The 13,147-nt window shown below is 39.5% G+C and overlaps 1 protein-coding gene across 5 annotated transcripts in view; it reads right to left on the reverse strand.

The window, feature by feature from the left end:
- Positions 1-13,147, reverse strand: part of PLEKHG1 (pleckstrin homology and RhoGEF domain containing G1) — a 231,116-nt gene that overhangs the window by 38,525 nt on the left and 179,444 nt on the right. For all 5 annotated transcript variants that reach the window (XM_019638946.1, XM_019638947.1, XM_019638945.1 and 2 more), the window contains one exon: positions 6,684-6,753. In XM_019638946.1, coding sequence (XP_019494491.1) covers positions 6,684-6,753 — 70 coding nt within the window. The remainder of the gene's footprint in view (positions 1-6,683; positions 6,754-13,147) is intronic.

The raw sequence follows: 13,147 nt of genomic DNA on the forward strand, positions 1-13,147 counted from the left end.
TTAATTTACGTTTTGGAACTTTAATACTTTCATTATTTTTTTCTGATTAAAACGAATTTCTACTTAGAATCTTTTCTGTTACACTCAACTAGGATTAAATTTTTTTATTATAGAAAGTTCCAGGCATATATAAAAGTAGAGAGGATGATGAAATGAATCCCAGGTATCCATCCCCCAACCCCAGCATCATGGACTCTTTGTGGGTGCCTGCTCGCCTGCCTTGACCATGACTCTGAAGCAAATTCAAGACATCATATCATTTCACTTGCAAATATTTTAGTATATATCTCTCAATAAGGACTTTCAAAAGGAAGCATCACCTCAATGCCATCATCATATTTAAATAACTCCATAAAATCATTAAAGTTCATCAGTCACTATTCATATTTTCTATCTTCTTAGCTTCCTTGTCTCTTTTTATCATAGTTTCCCTGTTTGATTTGAATCACAAATACTGGCTACACAGAGTCCCTGGTAGATAGCTCTTCATTCTCTTCTAATCTATAAGATCTCCCTCTATGTTTCTCCCCCTTGCAAATTAGCTGTTGAAGAAACCAGGTGGTTTGTCCTGCAGAGTTTCCCAGTTTCAATTTTGCTGATTACATCCCTGTGGCTTCCTTTAATATGTTCCTCTGTCCCCTGAGCTCCATGTGGTTTAATAGGGGCTTGATCAGATTTAGGGTCCATACTTTAGCACGAATACATCACAGGTAGTATCGTGTTGCCATCAGGAGGCACATAATGTCTGGTGTTTTTCTTTTTGTGATGTTAATAACCATTGGTGATTATTGCCTAGATCTATAAATTCATCAAAATGGTGATATGTCAAACTCTATTATTCCTTCTTCATTTATTAGCCAGAATTTTTCCAAAAAATCAACTTCCTTGTATTAACTATTTGTTACCATACAGTTTGTAGCTTGTATGAGAAAGGCAGGATAGATAAATGCTAGATTCCCTTCCTTAATTTTCAAAAGAATTCATGGCTTGGCTTTTTACATATCACTGTGAATTCATGAATATAAACACAGTTAATGATTTTCAGTATTTTGAGTTAATCATCTTTGCTGATGGTCAAATGATCCCACCCTTGGCCAGTAGGAGCCTCTTCTTGAGTATTCATGACCTGATCTTACAGCCCCTGGGAGTTTCCTTGTTTCGGGGTCACAAGATATTCCAAACTATCCTATATATTTCCTTCCCACACTCATTTCTTCACGCCCTGGTTCTTTTTGGTAGGAAGCAGTATTTGGAATCTGAGCATTAGGGATGCACTTGCTACTAGGTTAATTATTATTTCTAGGTCTTTTCAGAGGATGGGGTTAGGAAAATGGTGTTTTATAAAGATAAAACGCATCCCTTAGTTCATACTGATACGTGCGCTTCAGATTCACAACTACAGCATTTTTAAGTAGCCTCATTCTTACTCTGTCTTTTCTTTCTGCTACCAATTTCAGTTCTCAATGACACTACCATAAATACTCATCTGCTTTTTCCCACAACACACTCAATAATTTCAGGATAACAACACCAGGTGATATGTGATGTCATTACAGAAACAGTTAAAGACGTATTTGTTGAATTTTGTCCATAGCATATTTTTTAATCAGTTGGAATTTCCTCTGTTTGGTTATGTCACAAACTGGATACACAATTACGCTCATTATTTCATTTTGCTTTCAATTTTTGAAGACTGCTTTTTTTAAACTTTAATTGTGTTTCATAATTATGTAAAATATGTACATGGTTTTAAAGTCAACTCTACAAGGAAATGTATATTCAAAAAGTCTAGCTTTCATTTCTTTCCATTCTAGTCTATTCCTTCCCTACCATATCAGGAACCAGTTCTAATCTTACAGTTTATCATTTTTTTAAAAACATACACATTTAAATACAGGTATATTCTCCTCATTCCTAGGTAAATAAAAAACACACAAAAAAAACTATACCAGTGATTTGCAAACGTGAGTGTGTTTCAGAATAATCTGGAAGGCTTGTTAAAACACAGATTACTACATTGCACCCCCAGAGTTTCTGATTTAGTAGGTCTGGGGTGGGGCCCTAGAATTTGCATTCCAATAAGTTCCTAGATGCTGCTGGTACAGGGACCACACTTTGAGAATCACAGTGCTACACACACTTTTATCCACTCCCCCTGCCCTGCCCAGACCCTGCCTACTAGTACTATTTATTTCTTCAAAAATATTTTATTGGGGAATTGAGGGAGGGGAACAGCGTTGGGGAATCGGGCAAGGGGAACAGAAAAATTGCTGTCCTTTTGTTCTTCAGTCTAGTTGTGGAGGGCGTCACTTCACTGGCCCAAGTTGGCACCATCATTGTGCTCTTCCCAGGTGAGGCAGATCGGTCGCTGGCCACTGGACGGCCACTCACAGCGGCTCTTGGCAGCTCATGCTGGCTGCTGGCCACTCATGGTAGCCCATGGCAACCCACTGCATCAGGGGCTGCAGCCTACGCTGTTGCCGGTGACTCACAGCAGCCCAGCTCCAGGTGGAGCTGTTGTTCACCATCTTAGCTGTAGAGGGCAGTGTCACTGGCCCTAATGTGGGATCCGAACCAGGGCCCTGCTGCTCAGAGCTGGCGTCCCAAGCCAACTCTTAACCAACGCGCACTTGGCCGGCCCTTATTTATTCTTTATTTGCTTTTACTGCTTCATAATACTCTATTATATGAATATACTATGGTTTATTCAAGTAGTTCCTTGCTTATGGATATTTGGGATAGTTCTATGTATTTTATATTTCTAAATATATATATTTATTTATATACATATAGGTATGTACGCGTATATACAATGTGATTACATATATATATATATATATATATATATATATATATATATATATATATGAGGTACCAAAAGAATGTATACACATGACTTGTATTCATCTTTTGGTATCGTTTTTTGGCACCCTCTATGTGTGTGTATGCGTATAGTAACAATTATCACTGTAAAGAATAGCATCACACTTATTGAATGTTTGTCACCGTGTCTTTGGAGTAGATTTCTGGAAGTAGAATTGCTGAATTAAAGGGTGACTTTGGGTGTAATTTTGCTACATATAGCCAGATTCCCCTCCAAGGGTCTGTGCCATTTTGTTTCCCCCCAATTACGGGAGTGCCTGCTTCTCCATGGCTTTGCCAGTTTAGTAAGCTGCCAAAATTTCAAGCATAGTACTGTAAAATAATCGAAACGAGTTGCCAACTTCTAAAAGTTAGAAGATAAAAATATCTCAATTTCTGGCTTCTCCTGAAAAGGCACTAGATCCGCTGGCCCTGGGCCCACAGGCTCACATGATACTTATGTCCCCAGGAGACCAGGCAACTACCTAGATGGCTACAGCCTCCACCTGGGCACATTCATGCACTGTGTCCACCTGTTTGGCTCCAGAAAGCACTGGAGGATCCAGCCCTGGGTCCATGGATAAGAGAAGCAGCGGGACTTCCCCAAGGTCTTCCAGTAAAGTCAATGTCAGACTGGTGGCTTGCTCTGGGTTTGCTCACACACTCTCAGTTTCTTGCTTCTTCTGTCCTGCTTCCTGCTACACTCAACCTGGGATTAAATAATATCAGGCTGACTTTCCTTAAATTTTGAGAAGTTTAGGATCATTTGAAACACCAAACTTAAAAACAATAGTCTCAGTGAAAATATGTATACATCACATCATATATTTGACCTGCATAGACTTGTCCCTAATAAAGCCTCAAGACTTCCGTACAATTGAATTTCTGTGCATTTTGTGACATCAGGGCTCCATTCCTATCTTAAATTAGAGAGCTTGATTTAAATCAGCTGTATATTCTTAACATAGAATCCAATGCATGTATGATCTTAGATTTGTAAAATCGGTGGACAATTCAAACAATAGTTTTACACAAAAATCAATAGCCCCTAGTTAGTCAATCCTTAAATGCCTATTCCTTATGACATATGCCACCCCAAATCCTTTTCAGAAATATTTAGGGAAAAAGAAGTCAATGAGAAATCATATAAAAATGGATATTTCCTTCTGGCTACTCAAATCTCTCAAATTACAATTAGAGATGATGTAGAAATGAGACATTTAATTATGAAAGGACAAATATATAAGATAGTCAGGGCTGGCCTACTGAGCACATAGGGTGCTGAAATGTTTAGTGAATGAGCAACCAGAGCAAAAAATCTGTATGATTTGAGGGTTTCTTCTGTCCCTCCCTCTGTCTCCCTCTCCCCCTACCCCCACACATATTGATGCCTGAGAAACTTTCGCTGGCTGCTATGAGAAAGGCTTAATATGTAAATAGCACATGGGTACAGTAACATTGATCTGAAGTCGCTCCAATGATATGAATATTAAATATCAGCACTTTCTTGGAGATACTTTCAATAAGTGGGTGGTGTGTGTGTGTGCACGCGCGCACTCGTGCGTTCATGTCTGGGCACTGAAGGGAGAGAGACCCCAATGCGGAGGAAGGCCATGCGTCAAGGGAGAGGGCGACATTAATAGGGGAGGTTGGGTCTCTGAAAACAGACTTTGTCTCCCTGGTAAATGGTTCCCAGGGTCAGCCCAGCTGACAGTCAAGGTAAGGAATGCACATGAGAGTGGAGGTAAAGGCAGGAAACAGGTCAATTTGTTCCAGGTGTTTCTAGCATCCTAAGAGCAGACAAATGCCCAGATGGGAGACAGGTTGGCCTGCCCTGTAGGGATCTTGTATCTCTGTCCCTCAAGGGAATGGCCTCTGCCCCTCTTGTTCTTCCTTTTTGGGTAGCAGGTAAGAAGTCCGTACTGTATTCTCCTTTTGTCAGCAAGGATTTCTGTAACCTGCACATACCACAGAGCAAGGTCAGAGATGAATCTCTGTGTAAGCCCCAGTGCTTCAGATAAAAGCAGAAGTCAACCGCCAGTTTTACTTCTTTCTCTAATGGCCTCTCAATTAAAGCAATTTTCCATCCCTCCCCAGAGTGGAGCAGCTGGTTGTGTTTCAGAAAATGTAACATCTTCTAAATTTCAGGGTGCTGAATGAAAAGCAGGTTGAGCCAGAACCAAGCAGTCCCTCACAATTCCCTGCTTACATGGGAAAGTGTGGAGTGCCGAAGTCAGTCTTCTAATTAAACTTGGCAATATTACAATGAAAAATAAGATTTGGGAGTTGGCAGCATGGCACATAAACAAACTTTTATGTGAACAATTAAGCCGGAGCTAAGCATATGCTGGACCGTCTTTAATCAACTTGTGATTACAGTTACCAGTAAAAGCCCAAACGTTTCCAAAAGCCTCGATGTTGTTCATGTGCTGTGGTTATTTTAACATATCTTCTTTGATATACTCAGCGTATCTTTTTACCCATTCTTCCTGCCTTCATTTTCAAATTCATATGCTTTAGGAGAATTAATTATGACACAGGCAACTTGTGAAAAGAGTTGAGTCTTTTCACAAAAAGCATGTGTGCACAAACATTTTACAAGTCAACGCGCACACACACACACACCCACACCCACCCACACAGTCAGGAGCATTTTATACACAAGGCCATTAACTGCCTTGAAGGAACCACACTCCAGTAAAACCCAGAGTGTTATGTTTGGATTCAAAACCATTGGCTGGATCTACAGCTCGTCACAAATGACTCTGTGGAACAGGCCCCTGAGCCGGGCTGGGAGGACATCTCCAAGTCCACACTGGACTCCCGTTTTCCAAATGAGGTACTAATTCTCGGTTGATCCCAAAGTCCCGGCATGAACTTTGCTTAAACCTTTGTATGTGTGAAACCACAACTTATGAAATCACATGAAGTTTTGCTTCAAAACAATTTCTGCTAGAGGTTTCCCAAACAAAAGCTGTTGAATTTTTCAGAGAAACTTAAGACAGGATTCTATATATAGTAGGTGGCATGTCGAGAAGGTTGACTTGTATGTTTCAGAACACCGTTTGCAACATGGGTACAGAGTACAAACCAGCTGTCATTTAAGCTTTAAAAGTCAGACCCTTTCTTTGTATTTTTTAATTTTATTTTATTTTAGCTGAGCCATCCTGCCACCTGTTGGCAGCTCAGCGGCTGCTCAGCTCGGGCTGGGACTCGAACCGCTGTTGCTCAGAGCTCACACTCTTGCGCGATCTCTTAACCAACTGAGCCACTCGGCCGGCCCTGTATATTTTTAAACCATCAGTGCAGCTTAAGAAAAACAGAGGAAAAGGAAGATGCATTTTGAAGGTGGAAGAGATTAATTCTGCTTCTCTTTATCTCCCAAATGATAATTATATCACTGAGGCTGGTGCTATATATATTATATACACAACATTTATATTCTAACAGATTTTTGTCACTGGTCTCGTGGTATTCTATATGTACTTGTTTTTATCTAACATTCTTCTATTCTGAACCCTCCTTCCCCCCAATTTGAAGTTTTTTTCTGGGAAAGATGAGTAACGTCAGTCGGTTACTATATAGTTCCAGGACTACTATTCAGTTAGCAGTTAGCGTTTCCTAACTTACTGGGGACAGTAACAGTTTTGTTTTTTTTCCCCTTGCTGGTAAAACAAAAACAAAAACAAAAAACCAGAGTGAGATAGATTAGTGGCTAATTTCACACAACAGGGAACAAACAAGTCATTTTACCTTTAACATGGACACAATTTGTACTCTGAATCTGTCTTGGTTGGCCCAGAGAAATGAACTCTGCTTACCTTGGACACGAAACATTCTGCTATGGCCACGGGGTCATTTTCACAGTTTTCCAAATCTTGCAGAAGTTCACTAATAAAAAGGTAAAAGAAAATATTAGATTGTAGTCTTATGGTTGAGGACATTTTATAGAACTTAGAAGTTTAAACGTTTATTTGGCCTTTACAAGGAATTGTACGTAATTGAATAACTGAGGACCTATTTTCATTATAGCCAAGGCTTGGATAAGGGACTTGCCCAAGGTCATGCTGGAGTAGAACTTTCAACACAGGTCTGATCTCTAACTCTCCCACCCAGAGATATGCCCTGACTACCATTTAAGTCTTCAAGATGTTTGTCACTGTCTGCATGGGTGCTCACACACACTCATTCACTCCTCAAATAGCTGTCTAGGTACAGGTGCTGTGCAAGGCATGAGAGCAAATGCATCAGTGAGCAACATGAGATGGTCGCTGCTCTCTTGGAGCTTGGAATCCATCGGAAGGGTCAGACATTCAATAAAAACAACACACTAACAAATATAACATTATAAGTCGGAAAGATATGCTAAGGGTGGAACTACCTTTTCTCAGATGTAAATCTACATTATTTTTTAATGGTTCATTATTTTAAGTAACTTTCACTATAATTCATTGTGTGGCTATTCTATAATTAATTTAACTGATTTCCTTCTGTTGGATAAAATTCTGTCAATGGAGTTGCTGGGTCAAAGGCATTCTCAGTGTAAATGTTAACACGTTTCCAAACTGCACTCCATACAAGTTGCATTAATACATTTTTTACTATGTTAAGTGTTTGTTTTAATTAACTGTGTATGACATATTTAATAAAAAGTTAAATAGTTCTATAGGAATTATGATAAAAACAAGTAGTTTGCTGCATTGTTCCCTCTTTCTTTTTTTTCTTAAAGATTTTTACTGGGGAATTGGGGAAGGGGAACAGCCAAGTTGTTGTCCTTCAATCTTAGTTGTGGGGAGTGCAGCTAGCTCAGCTCCAAGTCCAGTTGCCATCCAGCTGCCCGTTGGTAGCTCAGGGCAGCTCTGCTCAAGGTGCTGTGTTCAATCTTAGCTACGGGTGGGCGTAGCCACCATCCCATGTGGGAGTCTAACCGGCAACCCTGTTGTTAGGAGCACATGCTCTCACCAGCTGAGCTATCCTGCCACCTGTTGGCAGCTCAGCAGCAGCTCAGCTCAGGCGCAGCTCCCTGGCCCACGTGGGAATTGAACTGGTGACCGACTCTGTTGCTCAGAGCCGCTCTTAACCAACTGAGCCACTTGGCCAGTCCCATTGTTTCCTACTCTTGACGGCCACCCTCTGGAAGCATTTTCAACTCTAGCTGTTTCTGCTGTATGTATCCATGTTTCTAAACACGTTGATACTGCATTTTCATTATTTCTCAGTTTCCTTTTGAATTTCCTTAAACCTGCCCTCCTCCCATCTTTTCAATGAGTTCCGTTATGAAATTTGATTAAAGTCAGAGCTTACATTTTTAGAACTATGTAAATTATTCTCAGCTGAGCCTTGCAGTATACCATAATTACATTTCCTTTCTTGCACAACCATATTTTCCCTGGAATTAAAATTGTTTTGTTTTTTTTTGCTTTGTATCAACGTATGCTGCTAATTTATCCTCCAACTTTGTGCCGGAAGTGTAACTCTGGTCTCACTGTGTTCAACCATCCGATCATCTGTTGGCTGTTTTCTTTCCAGGTAGCCTCCCTCCTGCAGCCCTCTGTCCTGCGCCCACCTGAACAGGATGCCCGCCAGGCCTGCTGGGTTCTCTCTCCCACACCATTCTGACAATGCCCTTCCCCTAGCTTCTGTGTGAGAGGCCTTGTTTCTTAGACACCATTTCCTTCTTTGGGAGATTACCACACCCAGCCGCTTTCTGAGTAGGGGTAACAGGCAGTGCATTTTCTGAGACTCTTCTTATTTCAAACTGTTCTCCCTTCCTACTTGGCTGATAATGTCAGTGGATACAGAATTCTTGGTTGGAAGTCATTTTTTCTGAGCATTCAGGAAACTATGTTGCCTCTTGAATTCCAATGTGCTGAGAATAATATCATCCTGATCCAGGTTCCGTGTGACCCATTTTTCTATTCTGGAAGCTTTAAGAGTTTTCTCTTTGGTAACATAATTCTGAAATTCTGTGATGGGTGGCTTTGGGGTGGGTCTTTTTCATGCATAGAGCCAATGAGAACATTTGGGGAATTTTCTTGAATGTCAGCTCTCAAAGTGACTCCTGGGTTCCTCATATCCATTGAGGAGCTCCAGAGGCCACATTTTCCTAAAAAATACTTAGACACTACACTCTCATTCTCTCATGAGAGCACAGTAGACTTTTCCAGAAGCTATATGACTTGTGATAGCCTAATAGGCGGAAAACAGCAGCAGATATGAGAATCCAGCTGTCTTCTAGTAAGTCAGACAGTAAAGAGATTTGTAAATATACAAGACAATTCTAACACACCAAAAATGTTAGTGAGAATAGTAAAATTATTTTTCTAGAAATTTGTGGATGTATTATTATTATTGAATAAATTGAGTTTTTAACATTTTCTCAGTTTTAATTTCTATCACAGTAAACAAAACATCATAAACCATAAACAAAAAAACTTTTTGGGTCCTTTGTAATTTTTAAGCATGTACAGATCCTAAGACCAAAAAGCTAAGGAAACGTGTCCTTGAATTATGTCTTTGATATTCCACCCTCCACCCCCACCCCCGTTTTCTCTTCTCTCTCTCACTGAAGCTTCTATTATCACATTTTAGATCTCCTGGTCTGATACTCTAATTTTTCTTTTTCTTCTTCTCCTATTTTCCCTCTTCTCATTTATTGTTCTGTTTTCTGGGAGATTTCAATGTTATTTTCCATCCCTATTGATTTTTTTTTCATTTTTAATCTGATTTTTAATTTCAAAGTGATTTTTTAAAATAACCTTTTTGGATGTTTCTGTTCTTACTTTATAGGTATAAAATCTTTTCTTATCTCCAAGTATGATGCTGTTGTTATTTTTATTTTGGACTTTTCTTTCCTGTTGTTTTCTGTGGAGCTCCCTTTTCTGATCATTCTGGGGTCTGACATTCATGTTAGAGGCTCTCCCCAAGTATCCAGGGATCTTCATTTGTCCTTTTTTATCTGAAGGTGAGACACCACAATGCTGACCATAAACTCTGTGCAGAAGCACAGCTTGTCATAGGGTGCTGCTCACTCTAAGGCAGCAGTTCTCAAACTTTTGGTGTTAGAGTCTGTTTACATTCTTAAGGGTTCTTTATGTGAATTATATCTATTGATATTTCCTAGATTAGAAATTACAACAATTTTTAAAATCGGCCAATCCATTTAATAATAAATCTAATTATATGTTAAACTAAATACATTTTTGCAAATGATAATTAGATTTCATGAAACCAAAAAAAGTTAGTGATAAGAGTAGCATTTTTTTTTTTTACATCTTTACAAATCTCTAATGTCTACCTTAGCACAGATGGATTCTCATATCTGCTTCTGTATTCAATCTGTTATTTTGGTTGAAGTATATAGAAAAAAACATCCAGCCTCACGCTCATATGTTATTGGAAAATGAAGGAATATTTTAACAGTCTTTCAGATAAGTATGGATATCCTTCTTGGATATTACACTGAAACTCAATTGGTAGTTTCTTTGAGGTTTGTTGGAGTCTAAAACCATACCAGTGTGCTGTATATACCCTGTTACTTTAAAATCCACTGATCTACCTTGTACTTTGAAAGGCTCTTTTCTCAATACATGATTTCAGAACAGTCCCAATTTCAAACACGCTTTCCTAATATTCCTATACAAACAGTCCAAAGAAGCGACATTTCTGGACCAGTGTTTTCCATTCCCGAAGGATGGAATAAGTGCTCTGGATGTAGGCTTTGTGTCCTGGTCTCTCAATATAAAATCCTCTTTCTGGGCACAGAAGAATTTTGAGCAGAATTCATCATGTTACTTCTCACAGCTTAATAGAAATACTCCTGGACAATATTTAACTCCCTGTGTCCTAAATCTTATGCTCATCAAGCTCCCCTTTGAGCTTTAATTTCATCCCCAGAGTGGACTTGTTGGTAAGAGGAAGTGTCTCAGGGGACCCACCCAGACTCTAAGTCAAGCTCACATGTAAATGAATGATTGGCAATCATTACTTAAGAACCACAGAGCTGGGAGATTGCTTAGATACCTACCAGTCCCAGCCCCTAATTTTAAGGTGAGGAAACCATCGCTCATAAAAGGGAGTTGGCTTACCTTGGGACCCACAGCTAATAATTAATGGCCACACAGTTGGGGTTAGTATTAGATCTCTGAACCTCAGTCCTGTACTCTATTATAAACACATCTATCGAAAGATTTGTTTCCTGATCAACTGAAGACAGATGAGGGTTACACTCTGCATCATGGCATCTTCAACATGGTACTGCCTACCATAGGAGGCCTCAGTTGAGTTACCTGGCCAGCTTTCTTTTATAACTCTTTTCTAACACACTAAAACTGGGAACAGTGAGGTGGAAGTAATGGGGTGTTGTTTGTGCTCTTGTCATCAAGACTATCATCCTGATATACAGTTGGCCCACTACCTGGCTTGCACTCCATTCAACAGGGTAGTTATTGAAAGCCTCCTGTGTCAGGCACTCTTATAGGCACTGAGCTTATAAGGTAAAGAACATGGACTAAGGCCCTGTTCTATGGCACTTATGTTCTGATCGGGGTTGGTAAGTGTGACTAATTGAATAAACAACATAATATCAAACAAAAGACAACAAATGTTGGTTGGCAAGGATGTGAGGAGCTGGAACCCCTGTGCACTGTTGGTGGGAAAGCAAAATGGTGCAGCTGCTATGGAAAGTGGGATGGAGGTTCTTCTAAAAATTAAAAATAGAACCACTATACGATCCAGCAATCTCACTTTGCGGTATTTATCCATAAAAAATATATTGAAATCACGATCCTGAAGAGATATGAGCCCTCCCATGTGTCGCTTTGCAGCTGCCCACTCGAATGCTCCTGCGCACTGATCCTTTTAAGAAATGCACCTGTAAGCCCTTCTCCAAGGGTATTTACCCCAGGGAGGGGGACTTGTGGGTGCATTTCTAATCTTATTGATTTCATTGTTTCTATTTTACCTAGTCATCTGCCACGGACAACATCCATGTTCATTGCAACAGTATTCAAAATAGCCAAGAGGTGGAAACAACCTCAATGTCCACGAGTGGATAAAGAAAATGTGATCTATACATACAATGAAATGTCATTTAGTTTTAAAAAAGAAGGAAATTCGCCAATATGTGATAAAATGGATGAAAATTGAGGACATTATGCTGAGTGAAATAAGCCAGTCACAGAAGGACAAACACCGTATGATTCCATTTATATGAGGAATCTAAAATAGTCAAACTCATAGAATCAGATAGTAGAATGGTGGGTGGTTACCAGGGGCTGGAAGGAGGGGGAAATGGAGGAGTTGCTAAACAATAGGCAAAACGTTTCAGTTAAACAAATGAATAAATTCTAGAGGTCTGCTGTACAACATTGTACCTAAGTTAACAGTAATGTACTGTACACTTAAAAATTTAAGAGGGTAGATCTCATATCAAGCATTCTTACACAATAAAATCAAATATTAAAAACCCATTTTCCAAAAAAAAAAATCCTAGATGAAATTACAAAAGAAACACACCATAGTACATTATCACTTAATAAGAAATGTTTATGTAAAAAATAATAAAGTATCGGTTTTATTGAAAAATAAAACAAAAACAACATAATATGACATTGCACTACATGATGCAAAGCAAATAAAGAAGGCTATGTGATAGAGCGCAATTGAGGCTAGGTGCAGGTGAAAGGGCATTGGAGCAGTCATAGAAGTCTCTCCGAGGAGGTAAGATTTGAGTGTGGGGATGGTTGGAAGAGAAAGTCATTTTTAAGAAATCCATTGTGAGTCCAGGACAGAAGGAGCTTGGTGTGTTCTTGTGTGAGGTATTGAAAGGAAGCCAGTATGGCTGGAGCTTGATGACTAACAGGGAGTGTGGGAGATATAGGAAGAAGATTAATTACAAAATAATATGCCAGGTACTATGAGCACACAGATGGAGCCATGGAATGTGCTACATCAGCCTCTGAAGATAGTCCATAAAGACAGAAACAGGACTGGCCTTCTACAGTTACAGCCTGATGGGGAGGGAATAGGTTTCCCATTGCATCACTGTAACTAATGAACAAATTCACGTGTACATTAGCAGGAAGGAGTGACTCAGAGATTGCATTTGGTACTCAAAACCAAAATCAGAGTCATCCTACCTTCAGGTTTTGGGTATTTTCCCTTTCCCCTGAGTAAACTGTTCCAAATATTCCCTCCTTTTTGAGTAGGGCTATGAAAAAGAAACTAAGATTTTCTTATTTGGATGGGAACGTAAACACTTTCTTTGGATGGGAAAGTAAACACT

Source organism: Hipposideros armiger, unplaced genomic scaffold (assembly GCF_001890085.2).
Source record: "Hipposideros armiger isolate ML-2016 unplaced genomic scaffold, ASM189008v1 scaffold_41, whole genome shotgun sequence".
Taxonomy (NCBI): domain Eukaryota; kingdom Metazoa; phylum Chordata; class Mammalia; order Chiroptera; family Hipposideridae; genus Hipposideros; species Hipposideros armiger.